This window comes from Rhinopithecus roxellana, chromosome 14 (genome assembly GCF_007565055.1).
Source record: "Rhinopithecus roxellana isolate Shanxi Qingling chromosome 14, ASM756505v1, whole genome shotgun sequence".
Taxonomy (NCBI): Eukaryota; Metazoa; Chordata; class Mammalia; order Primates; family Cercopithecidae; genus Rhinopithecus; species Rhinopithecus roxellana.
In genome coordinates this window covers 65,790,529-65,808,941 of record NC_044562.1, presented here as the reverse complement: position 1 = coordinate 65,808,941, position 18,413 = coordinate 65,790,529, and the positions used below count along the sequence as shown (strand labels likewise).

At 49.1% G+C, this 18,413-nt stretch overlaps 1 protein-coding gene across 1 annotated transcript in view; it reads right to left on the bottom strand.

Moving 5' to 3' along the window:
- The window catches only part of LOC104655156 (ephexin-1), a 52,083-nt gene extending 47,960 nt beyond the window's left edge, over window positions 1–4,123 (bottom strand). The window contains exons 1-2 of the mRNA XM_030917057.1: window positions 3,883–4,123; window positions 3,037–3,179 (exon numbers count right to left, since the gene is read on the bottom strand). Of these exons, the coding sequence (XP_030772917.1) occupies window positions 3,037–3,179; window positions 3,883–3,989 (250 nt within the window). The 5' untranslated portion in view covers window positions 3,990–4,123. The remainder of the gene's footprint in view (window positions 1–3,036; window positions 3,180–3,882) is intronic.
- Window positions 4,124–18,413: the final 14,290 nt, after the last annotated feature.

Sequence of the window (18,413 nt, the reverse complement as noted above, 5' to 3'; positions counted from 1 at the left end):
TGGGAGGCTGAGATGGGTGGATCACGAGGTCAGGAGTTTGAGACCAGCCTGGCCAACATGGTGAAACCCCATCTTTACTAAAAATACAAAAATTAGCTAGGTGTATTTGGCTGGCGCCTATAATCCCAGCTACTCAGGAAGCTGAGGTAGGAGAATCGCTTAAACCCGGGAGGGGGAGGCTGTAGTGAGCCGAGATTGCACTACTGTACTCCAGTTCGGGTGACAGAGCAAGGCTCCGTCCCCAAAATAAATAAATAAATAAATTTTTAAAAAGTGGTGGAAGGGAGCTGCCTGGCCCCTTCCATCCTGTGAGGATGCACCAAAGAAGGTACCATTTTTGAAGCAGAGAGAGCCAGCCCTCAGCAGATGCTGAATCTGTTGGCACCATGATCTTGGACTTCCTAGCCTCCAGAACCGTAAGAAATAAACTTCTGTTATTTATAAGCCATTCTGTATATGGTATCTTGTTACAGCAACTGGAACTGATTAAGATACTGGCCAAGGAGAGTAAGGGCACATCTTCTAAAGGCTTGTCAAAAAGCTGTCCCTCCCCCACAGACACTTGAAGACAAACTGCCCTTCCTGTTTCACACATGGCTCCCTGAGGATGTGATGCCTGGAGCTATGGCAGCCATCTTGTAACATAAGGCCCACCTGGAGGAGACAAGCAGCCAGGTGACTGCTTGGCTGAATGAACCAACTCTGGAACTTCCTACCTTTGGACTCATTAACTGAGATGGGACACTTTTGTTGTTTAAGATCACTTTTTGTTAGATATTGTTACCTGCAGCCAAAGACTGTCAATACAAGTAACCTTAGAGTCTTTTCAAAACTTTATACTTTTTTCTGGGGTATTTAGAATACAAATTTAGACACCAATGTTTCTGGAGTTACGGTGTTAGACAGTTACCTGATACAGTGTGTAACCATTTCTCATAACCTTTCATTTTTATTTGCCTTAAATTCAGATTACAAAACGAATAAGTTTTCTTTACCTGAGAAACTATACTAACATATTAAATTTCTGTAGTCAACGTACTGTCAGTAGATCATGCTTTCCTATTTTATATATTGTACGTTTAGTCGGCACAACTTTAAATGGAAATAAACTTTACCCGTAAAGGTTTGCACTTGGAATTACCTCCAAGTGGAACTGAAGACTCCCACTTTTCTTCCCCGTTAATCAGCTTTAGGAAGCTGCCGTCCTTTCCTAACACTTGGCAAATAATTGCTGAACTCACAGAGCTGAAGGCAGCTAGGCTGTTGCAGGGATCTGTTTAGCACAGACCTCAAGTCTATGACAGAGGTGAGAAGAGGGCAGGGACAGCCCTGGGCTGTCAATCAACACATCTGTTGAGCTACTATGGGTCAGGCCCAGGAGCCAGGAAAAGACATTCACCATGACAGCAGCAGACACCTGCAGGAGGTAGCGGGAGGAACATCAGAGGCCCTGCTGCTTCCCAGTTGAGCACAGTGACGCCCCAAGTGACCAGGCACTAGAGCTCGGGACCCTGCCTGCCAGCTTCGGACTTCTGCCACCGGCCCAGCAGGTTCAGCCGTCTCCAAGAAAGATAGCTCCACACACCCATAGTGCAGAAGGGAGGCACGATCTCCTCCCCAGTCTGGATGTTCTTCCTGGTCATGACACTGATCTTAGCAGAAGAGGAGCCCTTTCAAGAGGGTGGAGGTCAAAGTCTACAGTGTATGCTAAGTCAGATGTGGCAGTGTGGCAGAGCTGGGAGAAAGGGGTTGTCAGGGGCCTTTGTTTTAAAATAAGGATTTTCTAATTGGCATCAGTTTCAGATCAGCCCTTCTCCATCCCCCCCGCAACCAAAAAGAAAAGCCGCCACCAGCACCACCATCACCACCCAGCCTGACACGTGGAGGGGGCCCACTGGGAACAAAATTCCTGGAGTCAGCGCGGCTTAACAGCATGCAGTGTGCGCCCCACCCCCTCAGCTTCGCAAGGGCTCAGCTCCTCTCCGGGCTCAGTTTAGAAAGATCCCTGCTAGGGAAGAGTGGGCTGCCCGGGAAAGGACTCCCAAGCACGGGGTCTCCTGTGGCGATGGAAGCTCCACTTCCCCACTGGAGACACATCGTGTCTGTCCAAGCATTTGGGACTGGAGGACAGTAATTATACATTTAGTGAGAAATTTTCCAAACCTAGAATTTTTATTTAACAGATAGACTGTCAGCTGCTCTGACAACAATGAAGAACCAAAAGACTTTCTAAGCAGCCGGAACCATTTTCAGAGTAAGGGAACCTATATTATTCATTCACGGGTGCCTCTCGTGACGACATGAGAACTAGCTTGATGTCACTAGTGATTTTTTTTAATGCAAGTATTGAAGTTCTTGGGTCACTATTTGAATCCACTTTTTCCCTATTCACAGCGCTTCAGGTGCAGTTATGTAGCAGTTGGACCACACAGGCTGAGCCTCGGCTTCCCTTCCCGGCCGCATTCCTGGAGAGGCTTCCCTTCCTAAGCCAAGGGCCTCTGGGGCTCTTGCTTCCTCCCTGCTTCGCCTTTCCTTTCCCTCTGCAAAGTTGGCCACCGCCTCCTCTTCTTGAATCGCACCCGGCTTTTCCCAGAACCCCTCCACCCCCTTCACACACCGCCCCCTCTAGCCCAACTCTGCTCCCAGCAGCCAGTTTGGCTCCCAGGTCTTCCCTGATGGGGGATAGTGAAGTCCTCCCCGCTACACAGCTCAACAGCGCTGCTTCACCCCTTCTTTCTGGCAGAAATGATAAGGGGTCAGAGAGGCCTCCCACCAGACAAGAGCTGGGTAAATAGACCTCTCCGCAGAGAGCAGGACAGAAATGTTTGCTAAAGCCCCCTTGTGCAGCGCTATTAAAATGCGGCAGTTTTGCCTGCGGAACAATTTAGAGCCAAACATGTCAAAAGCTTTCCTTACCCATGTCAGAGGCATTCCTTCGTATGAAACACAAAGGCATCCCATGAGCAGGAGGACCCTCAGAGTCCTCCGGGGACCCGCGTTTCCCAAATAAAGCCCGGCTACCGCGAAGACACCCACCTATTTGTTCAATGAGGTTTCTCCAGGAGTCGGCGGGAATGGGGTGGATCATCCGCAGGGCCTCGGTGAGCGTGGTGGGGCTGTCGGCCAGGGCCGGCCACTCCTCGGGCGTGGCCCCATTTCCCGGGGTGGAGGACGACTCGCTGCCAGAGAGGGAGGACAGGGGCTGGTTATTTTTAAGCGAGGATTCACCTCGGCTGGCTCGCGAGGGGCGTGCGCACAGGTGGCTGCTGGCCAGCGGGACCTTACCCAGGACCGTCCAGGGGCAGCGACCACAGCCGCCGCAGCCCCTCCCGGCCGGGCGGGCCCCAAAGGCCCTTTTTGTCACCGCACCAGGGCGCGACCGGGTGATTCATTTCCACACCAGCCCGCCCAAACCTCCATGGTTTTGGAGCTCCCGGGCAGGCGGTGGAAACTTGGCGCACCGTGCCCACTCTCCGGCGCCGCTCCGACAGCCCGACGGGTCCCGCGGCCAGGAGGCCACCCGGTGTCCCTCGCCGTCACTCGGTTCCCGGTCCCTTTCGGATTCTGAGCCTCCCGTCCCCAGGCCACGCGGCACGGAAAGGGGATGCTGAGCGGGACGCGCACGACCAGGGCGCCCGGGACGAGGGCGCTGGAGGAGACTCCGGGCAGGGACCCGGGTCCCAGGGGCCCGGGCCGGGGCTCATCACCCACCCGATGGGGTACGGGCCCGACGAGGCCCGGGGGTGGGAGCGGGGGCGGCGGGGGCCCGCGACGGGGGAGTGGGGATAGGCCTCGCAGGGGGTGCCCGGGACCCGGGGCGCAAGCTGGTAAGGAGGCACGCGGGGGCGGCGCGCCGGGGCCGGGACGGGCGCCCGTCCTCACCTGCCGGGCAGGTGTCCCGCCGCCGAGTCGCGCGCGTCGCTTTCCGAGGTGGAACTGTCGTGGTCCACGGCGCAGGCGGCGCTGAAGGCAGCGGCCAGCAGCTCCATGGGGCCGGCGGCGGGGCGGGTGCGGGGGCCTGGTCGGGGGCCGAGTCAGGGGCGACAAGCGGGCTGCGGAGCGGGGTCGCAGCGCGCCCGGCTCGACCGGAGCTGCAGCCGCCGCCACCACCGCTGCCGAGCACTCCCGCGGGCGCGCGCGCCTGGAGGCTCCCGGGGTTGCCACGGCAACGGGGGAGGCGGGAGGGGCGCGCGCGGCGGGGGCGGGGGCGAGGCCGGGCGGCGGCGTGGCGGGGGCGCCCGGGCTGGGCGGGACCCGGCCCCGTGGGCGCCGACTGCGGGTCGGGGCTTCCCGCGGGCGCGCGCCTTCCTCCCCCTCGCCGCCGTGCCCCGACCCGGAGAGGGGCAGAGCCGTGGGGGCCCAGGAGCTGCGCCTTTGCCTGCCCGCTCCCACCTCGCGGCCGGGCGTGCCTGGAAGGGGCGGGCGAGGCCACCCTCGGCCCCCCAGTCCCCTCAGACCTCCGTCTTGCCCACGCCGGGCACCCCCTGCGGTATCCCGCAGGGTCGCAGGTCGCTGACCGGCTCTGAAGCTTCGAGCCCGGCCTCGGGGAATGTGTCCCCGCTGGAGGGGGTCTCCGTCTTGTCTCTGCTCCAGGCGGAGACTGGGGTCTCAGGGGCTCCTTGCAAGGCCGCTCCTGAGCCTCTCGGTGGGGAGGGGGCCAGCGCGGAGGTCTTTCCCGGGGGAGTCTGGTCGCACGACGAGCCACCCTCAGCCACGCATGACCCTGGCGGGTCCGGGATGGGTTTGGGGGCACGAGAGGAGGAGAAACCAAGTGTCCGAAACCTCTGCCGGGTTGCCCTGCCCGGTGACATGGACTCCTGGACTCTGCGCCTTCGCGTTAGCTGGGTCAGTCAGTACGCTCGCGGATCAGAAAGAGCAGAAAGGACAGCTGGAAGAGCGAGGCCTGGAGGTGCCTGCGGACCGAGCCAAGCCGCCCTCTGCTTAGGGATCATGCTGTCTGCTCAGGTGTGGCGAGGACATCTAGCAAGATGCCTCCCGACCCCGCCCCGCCGCCCAAAGGCCCCTGGCACGCTGCCCCGGTGTCCTTTTCCGGAGGCCTGCCGGCTCACCTGGGTGGGCCCTTGGGTGACCGCGGCCTGCGCCTGCAGCCGGGCCCGGTCCCGTTTACGCCCCGAGGATACCCCGGGGGCAGGGGTGGAGTGCGGAGCATAGTCCCCTGCACGCTCCACCCACCTGACCTTTGTTTAAATTAACAAATTCTTCGTTGGGGGGGGGATGCAAACGTTCCTAGTGGCAGCGGTGCAGTTACTCGTTAATTGTTTGGCTTTAATGGATCCTTAACTAGTCTCGAATGAGGCAGTTGTGATCATGGGAGGGTTGGGGAGGAAGCTGAGAAGCATTAAACTTTTTGCCTGGAAGGGAGCTCTCCTTCCCACTTGGTCTGACTTCCCCAGCTGTGACTGTAAAAAAGCGTTCTCGTGCTCGGGTAGACTCAAAGCCAGTCCCTAAAGCTACCACTTAGCCCTGGTTCCCCGTTTGGGGCAGAACGGGCAGGTCTGATCGCTTCATGCCCTTAGGGCCTGAGAATATTCTGAGAATATTCGAGACAACCATCTGGTCTTTTCCCAAGCCAAGCACCACCCTTCCTTGACTCACGCTCATGGACCCAGGTGTCTCCAGGCAGCCACCTCCTGCCCTTGGTGTGTTCCTGTTCACTGGCCTTCTCCATCCGGCCATGACACATCTTAGGCTGTCCTGGCTGCTATAACAAAATACCATAGACTGGGTGTGATATGGTTTGGCTGTGTCCCCACCCAAATCGCATCTTGAATCGTGGCTCCTATAATTCCCACGTGTTGTGGGAGGGACCCGTGGGAGGTAATTGAATCATGGGGGTGGTTCCCCCATACTGTTCTCTTGGTAGTGAATAAGTCTCACGAGATCTGACGGTTTTATAAAGGGAAACCCCTTTTGCCTGGTTCTCATTCTCTCTCTTGCCTGCTGCTATGTAAGACCTGCCTTTCGCCTTCTGCCATGATTGTGAGGCCAAGTGGAATTGTGAGTCCATTAAATCTCTTTTTCTTTATAAATTACCCAGTCTCAGGTATGTCTTTAGCAGCAGCGTGAGAGCGGACTAATACAGGGTGTCAACAGAACCCAGTGTAAACAACAGACACATTTCTCTTAGTTCCAGAGGCTGGAAGGCTGAGCTCAGAGTGACACTGTGGTCTCATGCTGGTAAGGCCCTCCTCTGTGTCACCGACTGCCGACTTCTCATGGTAGCCCCATATGATGCAAAGAGAGGGAGAGAGCACTCTGGGCTCTCTCTCTCTCTCTCTTTTTTGAAATGGAGTCTCACTCTGTTGCCCAGGCTGGAGTGCAGTGGCGTGAGCTGGGCTCCCTGCAACCTCCACCTCGCAGGTTCAAGTGATTCTCCTGCCTCAGGCTTCCCAGTAGCTGGGATTACAGGCGCCCGCCACCATGCCTGGCTAATTTTGTATTTTTAGTAGAGATGGGGTTTCACCGTGTTATAGAGACGGGGTTTCACCATATCGGCCAGGGTGGTCTTAATCTCCAGACCTTGTGATCCACCCGCCTCGGCCTCCCAAAGTGCTGGGATTACAGGCATGAGCCACCACGCCCGGCCTCTCAGGGGTCTCTTTTATAGGGTACTAATCCCATTCATGAGGGATCCACCCTCATGGCCTGGTCACCTCTCAAAGGCCCCACCACCTAATACCCATCTCCCTGGGAGTTAGGATTTCAACATGTGAATGTTGGGGGAAGGGGGGAAACAGACATTCAGTCCATAATATTCCACCCCTGGTCCCCCAAAGTCATGTGCTTCTTGCGTGTAAAATACATTCATTCCATCTTAACAACCCAAAAGTTTTAACTTGTTCCAGCATCAACTCTAAAGTCTGAAGTCCAAAGTCGCATCCAAATATCATCTCAGTCAAATGTGGGTGACACCCAAGGTGTGATTTATCTGAAGGCAAAAATTCCTTTCCAGCTGTGAACGTGTGAAACTAGACAAATTCTGTGTTTCCAAAACGCAATGGTGAGACAGGCAGAGGATAAAAAATCCCATTCCAAAAGGAAGAAATAGAGAAAGAGAGAGAGGGAGGAAGGAAGAGAACAGGAAAGTGGTGACAGGTCCCAAGTAAGTTTAAAGCCTAGCAAGGCAAATTCCATGAGGAAGATTCTCCAAAGCTGGAGAATAATGCTCTCTGCCTTGATGCGTGGCACTGTCACCCCCACAGCTGGGCAGGGCACTGTCTACTCTGTGCCTGTCCATTATTTGGTGGCTCATACTATGCTTCTCTGTCAGAGGTGTGAAGCTATCGTGTTTTGTGGAAAGTAGAAATTGGATATTTAGTTGAGTGGATTTCTGGGCAAAGTGTCGAAGGAGTGGCTTGGTTCTTCCTGACAAACATAGTAAAATTTGAGAAGAGAGAAATAATTTGAAGACGCAACTGTTAGGCAAAAAGTAAGCAGAACTCAAAGATTTGAAAGAATTCTCAGCCTTTCTATATTACAGACTATGAGAAAACATTCAGAAGAAAACACCAAGCGTGTGATGGACAGACCATTTGATAAGGAGATGAGTGTGGGTGTGAATCACAGACTTAACCGTCCCAACAAAAGCCAAGAATAGAGGTGAGATTCTACCAGCAGAAACAGTGCCAGCTGGGCCTGAGGAAACTGAGAAAGTGGGACAAAATGAAGGAAGGAAGATTGTTGGACTTCTTAGACCCTACAGGACTGGACATAGAACCATTTGGCTGAAAACACATGCGATTCTTCCAGACAAGGGGAGAATGACTCAAAAGGCTGTTCAGAAATCATCTGGCTGCCACTCCTTCAACACTTTGCCCAGAAATCCGCTCAGCTAAACATCCAATTTCTACCTTCCACAAAGCACAATTCAGCCCGGTTCTTTGCCACTTTATAACAAGGATGGCCCTTTCTCCAGCATCCAATGACATGCTCCTCATTGTTTTCCAAGGCTTCATTAGAATGGTAACTGGTATGGTAAACTCCATATTTCTACCAACCAACATTCTGTTCACAATGAATTAGTATTGGCTAAGAAGATACAAATGTTCTTGGCAGCTCACCAGTTCTCATTCTTTATGAGTTCTCTCCAGAATCACCTTTCTTTTTTCTTTTGTTTTTTTCTTTTTGGAGACAGAGTCTCGCTCTATTGCCCAGGCTGGAGTGCAGTGGCATGATGTTGGTTCACTGCAACCTCCACCTCCTGGGTTCAAGTGATTCTCCTGCCTCAGCCTCCTGAGTAGCTGAGATTAAAGGTGTGCACCATCGTGCCTGGCTAAACTTCTTGTATTTTTAGTAGAAACAGGGTTTCATGGATGGGTGCGGTGGCTCAAGCCTGTAATCCCAGCACTTTGGGAGGCCGAGACGGGCGGATCACGAGGTCAGGAGATCGAGACCATCCTGGCTAACATGGTGAAACCCCGTCTCTACTAAAAAAAATACAAAACACTAGCCGGGCGAGGTGGCGGGCGCCTGTAGTCCCAGCTACTCAGGAGGCTGAGGCAGGAGAATGGCGTAAACCCGGGAGGCGGAGCTTGCAGTGAGCTGAGATCCGGCCACTGCACTCCAGCCTGGGCGACAGAGCGAAACTCCGTCTTAAAAAAAAAAAAAAACAAAAAAACAGGGTTTCACCATGTTGGCCAGGCTGGTCTCGAACTCCTGACCTCATGATCCACCTGCCTCGGCCTCCCAAAGTGCTGGGATTACAGGCATGAGTCACCAGGCCTGGCCCAGAATCACCTTTCAAATTCCATCCATGGCGATCTAGGCTTTTTTTCTAGCACGTGCCTCAAAACTCTTCTAGCCTCTACCCATTACCAAAGCCACTACTACATTTTAAGCAACACCTTCACTTCTTAGTATCAATTTCTGTCTTAATGCAGGCAAAGTGTTGTAGTCTGGGGGCCTATAAACAATAGAAATTTATTTCTCCCAGTCTGGAGGCCAGAAGTCTGAGATCATGATGCCAGCATGGGCTGGTTCTGGGAAGGGCTCACTTCCTGGCTGCGGACAGCTGACTTCTTGTATCCTCATGTGTTAGAAAGAGGGCTTGGGAGCTCTCTGAGGTCTCTTTTAAAGGGCACTAAGGGCCGAGCGCGGTGGCTCACACCTGAAATCCGAGCACTTTGGAAGACTGAGGCGGGTGTATCACCTGAGGTCAGGAGTTCGAGACCAGCCTGGCCAACATGGCGAAACCCTTTCTCTACTAAAAATGCAAAAAAAAAAAAAAAAAAAAAAAAAAAAAATTAGCTGAGCATGGTGGCAGGTGCCTGTAATCCCGCTACTCAGGGGACTGAGGCAAAAGAATCGCTTGAACCCAGGAGGCGGATGTTGCAGTATACTGAAGTCGTGCCATTGCACTCCAGCCTGGGGAACAAGAGTGAAACTCCATCTCATAAATAAATAAATAAATGGCATTAAACCCATGCATGAGGACTCTGCCCTCTAAACCCAACTTCTCAAAGTCCCTACCTTCCAATATCATCACCTTGTGGGGTAGGATTTCAACAAAGGAATTTTGCGGGAAAGAAATATTCAGTCCACAGTAGCCCCTAAACAACTAAAGCTCAGCATACCTGACAGTGCACCCACCGTCTCCCCCAGTTCCCCTCCCCTGTGGCAAACCAGGAGCCAAGCAGAACTTGGGCGGTGGCCTCCGCTTCTGTACTTCCTGTCACCCAGTGTGCCAATGGCTCACCAAGCTCCCTGGATCCCACAAGTGGTCTCTTTCCCTGGTATCTGGACTATTGCAAATCCCTCTTCTCCCCAGGCCATCCTTCTCTCTGCCCCTTTCTGGCAATATGGGTCTGATTTTGTCCCTCCCTTGTTCAAACATCTTGGTTGGAATCCCATCCCTCCAAGGGTGAAGCCCAGCCCCTTGTGCTCTGACAGGTCCCTCATCAGCTGTCCCAGGCCTTTGTGGTCTTGATGGGGGTTACTCGCCTCCCTAGCTCTCTGAGGCTTTGGCCTCTCCGCACTTTTCCAGGTTCTGGCTTTTCTAAGTGCTGTTCCCTCCCCTAGGACTGTGCTGTCCTGTTGACACCCTCGCCCTTCCAGGTCTAGGCACATTGGATGTCCCCACCAGGCCCCTTCTGCTCTCTGACCTGCAGTTGCTGCCTGGCACTGGGATGTTCTGTCACGAGGGCATCCTTCCAGGAAGCCATGGGCTCCTCAGGATGGGCACCCTGCTGCCTCACTCATCTTTCATCAGGGGCCAGAGAAAAACACCTTATGAGACCAGGCACAGTGGCTCATGCCTGTAATCCCAGCACTTTGGGAGGCCGAGGCAGGCGGATCACAAGGTCAGGAGATTGAGACCATTCTGGCCAACATGGTGAAACCCTGTCTCTAGTAAAAATACAAAAATTAGCTGGGTGTGGTGGCACGCACCTGTGGTCACAGCTACTTGGGGGGCTGAGGCAAGAGAATCGCTCAAATCCAGGAGGCAGGGGTTGCAGTGAGCCGAGATTGCACCACTACACTCCAGCTTCGGTGACAAAGCGAGACTCCATCTCAAAAAAAAAAAAAAAGAAAAGGAAGGAAAGCAAAACACTCTGTGGGCAAACATAGGACCGCCTGGTTTGTGTGGCTTCACCGTCCCTGAATTTGATGTAACACTAAATGGGAGCTATTCCTTTTATGCTCTGGTGCACCAAAGAGGAAGGTTCTTTTTTTTTTTTTAAAAAAGAAAATATTAAAGTGAAATTACGTATATTAAGATGAGCATAAAGTCTTCCAGTAAAAAATAAGCTAAAAATATCTATGTAATTATAAAATCAGTTTAGAAAGTCACTGAGTTCTAAGGTATGTAACCTTCAGCTAAATTCCGCATGTTCCGTTTTCCATTGCGTTTAGTGCTTATTAGGCAGGCTGTTATTAAAATCTCCTTTTAACTGACATTTTGTTCTGAATCATTCACAAAATAAAGTACTGATAAATATTTCAAATATTTATATCTGACTGGCACGTAGTAGGTGCTGTATAAATATCTGAGAATGGGCCGGATGCGGTGGCTCACACCTGTAATCCCAGCACCTGGGGAAGCCAAGGTGGGTGGGTCGCTTGAGCCCAGGAGTTCAAGACTAGCCTGGGAAACATGGCGAAACCTCGTCTCTAAAAAAGAAAAAACGACAAAATTAGCCAAGCATGGTAGCGTGCGCCTATAGTTCCAGCTACTCAAGAGGCTAAGGAGAGAAGATCACTTGAGCCCAGGAGGCGAATTTTGAAGTATACCAAGATCGCACTACTGCACTGCAGCCTGGGCAACAGGGTGAGACTCTGTCTCAAAAAGAAAAAAAAATAATTGGTGAATGAAGTAATGTTATATTTTTTAAAATAAGTATTTAGTTATTTTAGGTGTTTTATCTAAAGATTATTTTTTTTCCTTTGGGTTATAAAAGTTAAATATTGGAAGCAAAGTGCTTTCTTATTTACATAGTAACTTCAGCCTTCAGGAGTTCTTGTTTATGTTTATGCAGTTTTTCTTGATCCTGAGGGAGAATCTCTGGAATTGGAAGGAAGTGGATGGAAGCTGAGATTATCTGGTTCAATACTTTTATTTTACCAAAGGAACAAGACCAAAGAGTTAAATTAGAAACTCAAGACCTGCCAGGCTTGGTGGCTTATGCCTGTAATCCCAGCATTTTGGGAGGCTGAGGCGGGCAGATCACTTGAGGTCAGGAGTTCAAGATCAGCCTGGCCAACATGGTGAAACCCTGTCTCTACTAAAAATACAAAAATTAGCCAGGCGTGTTGGTATATGCTTGTAATTCCAGCTACTCGGGAGGCTGAGGCAGGAGAATTGCTCGAGCCCAGGAGGTGGAGGTTACAGTGAGCCAAGATCGCACCACCACACTCCAGCCTGGTTGAGAGTGAGACTCCATTTCAAAAAAAAGAAAAAAAAGAAACTGAAGACCACATAGCTGGTTAATGGCAGATCTGGAAATATAGGATAGTGAGTCAACACTATATTGTATAAAACAAGGAACTGCACATTGCTATTCACTTATTCTATTTTCAGGGTCACATGATATGTCACCAGACTATCAAATGTTTAAAAACATTTGTATTGTTATATTTAGTAGGAAAATGCATTGAATTTTCTTTTTTTCTTTTTGGTAGTGAGAAGACATTTCTCAAATATATATAGGAAATGTGGTAGCTTTTAATTAACTGTATCTTTTAAATCCATAAACACAGTAGTTTATTTTTATCACTCTCAGAACACATTTTCTACTTGCTTTGAAAATCAACAAATTTAATTCACAGAGGCAGAACCAGCAGTCTACCCACAGAAGGCTACAGCATCAAGAGTTAAATGGACCCCCAAATCTAGGGGGAAAGTGAGGAAAAGGATAGGATAGATGCCCAGGAAGGGACTGCCTCTGTCGCTGCGGCACTGAGATACCCAGAAACCCACACACTGTGGATGAAAAGATTTCATCACAAGGAGACTTTCCAAAAATAAACTGTTTTGTTGTGTGGCTGGAAGTACTTTACCGGTGAGGTGGAAGTGGAGATTTTTCCTTACTTTTCATCAAGAAGATAGTTTATAAATGTGGGATCGTAGCATGTTATGGAAATAAGTTAAAAACAAAATCAGTCTATCCCTGTGCGGTAAAGAATGAACTTTACCCAAAGAGAGGTCTGGCTTTTGCCCTGGGCTCTTGGGAGGTGCTGTCTAAGCTGTGGGAATGTGGTGTCTGAAAAGAGGGTCTTTCCTTACCCAGGAGCCTTGGGCCGCACTGGATAGGGTGGGGTCTCTGGGTCCTGTGGTATCAGTTTTGCCTCCAGAAGAGCTGGAGACTGAGGTCAGCTACCTGGGCAGCCAACCAGATCTTTGTGACCAAGCCCCAATAAGAACTCTGGACACCAAGGCGCAGGTGGGTGTCTCTGATTGATGATGTGCCATGCATGTTGTCACACATTGCTGAGGGGAAGGTTAGTGCTGTCTGTGACTCCCCAGGGAGAAGACCACTGGAAGCTTCGTGAGTAGAACTTTTCTGGACTCTGGGGAGCCATGCATCTCTTCCCTTGGCTGATTTAACTCTGTATCCTTTCACCGCAATAAACTGTAATGGTGAGTATAACAGCTTTCAGTAAGTACTGTGAGTCCTTCTAGCAATTTATTGAAACTGAGGGTGAATTTGGGCACCCCCAAACTCTGCCATTCATGTCAAAAGTGAGAGTGGTCTTGTAGACTGTCCTCTAACTTTGCAGGTCTCTAATCTGATTTATTTAATTAATTAATTTATTTATATTTGAGATAGAGTTTCACTCTTGTAGCCCAGGCTGGAATGCAATGGTGCGATCTTGGCTCACTGCAACCTCCACCTCCCGGGTTCAAGTGATTCTCCTACCTCAGCCTCCAGAGTAGCTGGGATTACAGGTGCACACCACCATGCCTGGCTAACTTTTGTATTTTTAGTAGAGATGGGGTTTCGCCATGTTGGTCAGGCTGGTCTTGAACTCCTGACCTCGTGTGATCCACCTGCCTCGGCCTCCCAAAGTGCTGGGATTACAGGTGTGAGCCACTGCACTCAACCTGTAATCTGATTTAGAGCACAGTGACCACTTTCCTCTAATAGCCTTCCTTTCCTCTGGTCTCTGTCCCTCCATCCGTCTGTCCTAAATGCAGCTGCTCTGTTAATTTTCCTCGCACATGTCTGACCCCACACATCTGTTATCTTCAGGTACCTTGTGGGTGATTCATTGCTCAACGGAGTTAATGGACAATCCAGGCTGGGACTGCCCAGATGAAAGCTGAGTCACTCCTGACAGCTCCTAGGCCCTGCCCTGTCCTCTGTTAGTACTGCTGCATTCTCACCTTCCTGCACGGTTTCTCCTCCCAGTGAACCTGAGCCTTTTGGGGGCAACTATGAAGAGGCCATTGATCTCTGCTTCCTCAGCACCAGCACTTCTAGGAGGCACTGGGAAGGGGCTGACTCATGAGTCAATACGGGGAAGCCGGTGGACTCGGTGGTGCCATGCCCTTGGTGTGAGTCTGTCTTCTCTGCAGTCACTGAGTGAAGCATCAGCATTTGCTTGGTATCCCATCTTGTGTGTCTTGGGTCCGTGATGATTCTTCAACCAATCTCTTTGGGAACTACAGGTAATGGCTTCTGAGATTGGTGCCTAAAGCTTGGGGGAGGTAGCTAGTTATGATCTGTCTTTGTGAGTCCAAAAAAACCATCAAAACTGGATTCAGTGTTTTGGTGAAGTGAGGAATGTTTTTTGTTCTTTTGGGATGTGTTGCTCTGGTGGACGGTCATGCTTTTGGTTAACTAGGGAAAAGGCCGGAGGGATCAGGAGACACCTACAAACCCTTGTCTGCTTTAAGGAGAGATGGTAGCACTGGATGAGTTTCAATGATCATGGGAAGCAGATCCATCATCTCAGGGCTTAATTACTGAAGACTGGAGATTGCTATGCTGAATACATTTTCTGAATCAAAAATAGATGGCCAAGAATTTTGCTCTGTTTCTGGGCATTAGAGGCAGCCTGGAAGATGTTGCTTGGCTAGTGAAGCATTGGAATTTCCTAAGCATTTTGATAGTTCGTGTGTCCTTAAAAGGCTTGGACAAATTGCAGCCATATCACCAATTATGAGATGCAGACTATATAAATACCCTTCATGGAAACGAATTACCTAAAACAGGCTGCCCCAGATAACTCGTGGATAAGATGCTGGGATGCTTATGTGTTTATCTGAAACTGTGGAAAATGAGGGACATCCTGAGATATTGGTTTCTCTGGAATATTCCTAACCAAGGATCCTGGGATACATAGGGTCTGGGGGTTTGGCTGTGGGCTTTCGACCAATAGAAGCATCCTGAAGCAAGGAGCACCTAAGGGGTAAATACTATAGGCCGGGTGTGATGACTCACGCCTGTAATCCCAGCACCTTGGGAGGCCAAGATGAAGGATCACTTGGAAGGATCCTTGAGGCCAGGAGTTCGAGACCAACGCGGGCAACATAGTGAGACCGTCTTAAAAAAAAAAATAAGGAAATAAATACTGTAATTTCTCAGATATGCTGAGGGTGAAATTTGAAGTGAATGAGATCAGGAGTTGCCTAGGTACACATAATTTGGATGTCTGGTTGTGGCCACAGGGCTCTTATATTCTTAATTACAACTCAAACTAGGCCAGGTATGGTGGCTCACGCCTGTAATCCCAGCACTTTGGGAGGCCGAGGCAGGTGGATCATGAGGTCAGTTCGAGACCAGCCTGGCCAACATGGTGAAACTCCGTCTCTACTAAAAATACAAAAATTAGCTGGGTGTGGTGGCAGTCACCTGTAATTCCAGCTACTTGGGAGGCCGAGGCAGGAGAATCCTTTGAGCCCGGGAGGCAGAGGTTGCAGTGAGCTGAGATTGCGCCACTGTACTCCAGCCTGGGTAACAGAGCAAGACTCAGTCTCAAAGGAAAAAACAAAAAAAAGAAAAGAGCTCAAACTGTAAAGGAATGAACAGTCCCACTTCCACTTCCTTGCATTCGGAGTTATTCATCTTAAATCACCTCATAAACTATATAGTTAACTATAATGTAGTGAGATCAATTTGTAAGCTATAGTTAACTAAACAAATAGAAAGTGATATTATTATTATTATTTAAGTAACCTACATTTAGTGCTAAAATGCATTCACTATGGTAACAGAGAATGCATTGCCTTAACCATTAACCAAATGGAGCGAAACTTTATGAAACAAGAAAGTAAAATATTCACTCAAACAAAGTAGACTTAAAGCAGTAGCATGTATTTAATAATTAGAAATTGTTCCTTGAAAATTACAAATGACTGGATTTTAGAAAGGTATCTTCCATAATGAAAAGCTAGCAGGTAATATGAAAACTTTACATTTCCTATTGAAACAGAAACAACTACCTTGCCCTTAACGTCCTGTGGAATGTTCTTTGTTGAGTTACCAGGACTAATTGTTCAAGAATTTGGTGTCTCGGCTGGGCACGGTGGCTCATGCCTGTAATCCTACCACTTTGTGAGAACGAGGCAGGCAGATCACCTGAGGTCAGGAGTTCAAGACCAGCCTGGGCAACATGGTGAAATCCCGTTTCTATTAAAAATACAAAATTAGCTGGGTGTGGTGGTGGGTGCCTGTACTCCCAGTTACTCGGGAGACTGAGGCAGGATAATCACTTGAACCCGGGAGGCGGAGGTTGCAGTGGGCCGAGATCATGCCACTGCAATCCGGCCTGAGCAACAGAGTGAGACTCCATCTCAAAAAAAAAAAAAAAAAAAAAAAATTGAGGTCTCATTAGAAGATGAGTGTTTCGGGTAGGGATGGGTCCCTCTAGGAGAGATGTTTGAGACACAGGTGTGACGTGCCACTGAAATGCATGTTTCTGGGTCCTTGACTTTGTAATGTTGACAGAATTCCTTTCTTCCTAAGGATTCATAGCTTTTCATTATGATTAATATTTCTCTTTCAGAGTATCTCATAAGGAAACTGGTGATAGCACCGTACAAATTACCACACAATAAATGAATATCACCATAAAGAAAAACACTGTATTTCAAAAGCATATCAGAAACACAGCAAAGAGTTTTGAAAATGAACAGCCAGTGGTTGCCAAGGTGTGGAGGTCGCCAAGGCGTGGAGGTCACCACAGTGTGGAAGTTGTCATTTGCCCCTGGGGGCAGGAGTGTGAATGGATACAACCTTCCAGAGGGCAGTCTGACAACGCATATCATAAATCTGCAAATGCTCATACTCTTTGGCAAAGAGATTCTACTTCTAGGAATATATCCTAGTGAACTATTGAGAGTCTGTGCAAAAAAAATGAGCAGCAAGGATTTTTTTTACAGTGTTATTTATAACAGGGAAATATTTAATGTCCAATAATAGACTGACTATTTAAATTATCACATATTTCTCAAACAGAATACTACAGCATTAAACATTATTTTAGAAGAACATTTAATAATCTGGAAAGACATCCATAGTATTTTAAATAAAAAAGCAGATTGCAAAACTGGATTGGTAGTGTGCTCTTACTTTGTTTATAAATAGACTTTTATATGTGGAATTTTAAGCATGCACATATACTTTTTAAAGGACTAAAAGAGTGATCACCAAAAATATTTCATAGTACTTGTTGCTGGTTGGTTGGATTCTAAGAGAATTTTCCTCCTTTTGTAACCGCCCAAGGGGTTCACCTTACTGGCTGCCTAGACAGAGTAGATTCATCAAGACAGGGGAATTGCAATAGAGAAAGAGTAATTCACGGAAGAGCTGGCTGTGCGGGAGACCGGAGTTTTATTGCTACTCAAATCAGTCTCCTGGAGCATTCAGAGAGCAGAGTTTTTAAGGATGATTTGGTGGGTGGGCGAAAGCCAATAAGCCAAGAGTGCTGATTGGTCAGAGATGAAATCATAGGAAGTCCGAGCTGTCTTCTTGCGCTCAGTCATTTCCTGGATGGGGGACCACAGGATCAGATGAGCCAGTTTATTGATCTGGGTGGGAGCAGCTGATCCATCAAGTGCAGGGTCTGCAAATATCTCAAGCACTGATCTTAGGAGCAGTTTAGGGAGGGTCAGAATCTTGTAACCTCCAGCTGCATGACTTCTGAACCATAATTTCTAATCTGTGGCTAATCTTAGTGCTACAAAGGCAGTCTAGTCCCCAGGCAAGAAGGAGGTCTGCTTTGGGAAAGGGCTATTACCATCTTTGTTTAAGCTATAAACTGTAAAATAAGTTTCACCCAAAGTGAGTTCAGCCTACGCCCAGGAATGAACAAGGACAGCTTGGAGGTTAGAAGCAAGATGGAGGCAGTTAAGTTAGATCTTTCACTGTCTCAGGCATCATTTTGCAAAGGCGGTTTCACTTTTACTCATACGTGTTTTTCTACCATAAATGTGTCACTTATGTAATAAGGCGGGGGGGGAAGTTACTTTAAGAAACAACATCAATCCCTTAATGCGCATAAATTTAGAGCATGGGTTCAACGCGTTCACATAGCCATAGGGAGCCTGGTCCACTTGAAAATGATGGGCTGCTTTGTAGTCTCCAGATTTATTTGGGGGAAAAACACCGCAATTCACTACATAAATCTACCTCCTCTTCAGTTTGCAAAGAATCACGAATTCAAATTTTACAGTAAATTACTTCTTGGCATCGTCAAAATTAAAGCACTTACCTGATATTCTAATCTGCCTTGTTATAAAAATAGTCCGTTTTCCAGAAATTCCCCTTTTCCTTCCAGAAATCCACATATACAAGTCCTAACCAGAATGCTTCTTTCTTTTAAACAGAAGCCATAGTCCCATCAGATGAGTCATCAAAGAAATCACCACCTCCACTCAAAGGCAGGTTTCCCTAACACCACAAGCCCTTCCCTGCCCTCCTGCATGGCTGCATCCCACCTTTACTGGCTCA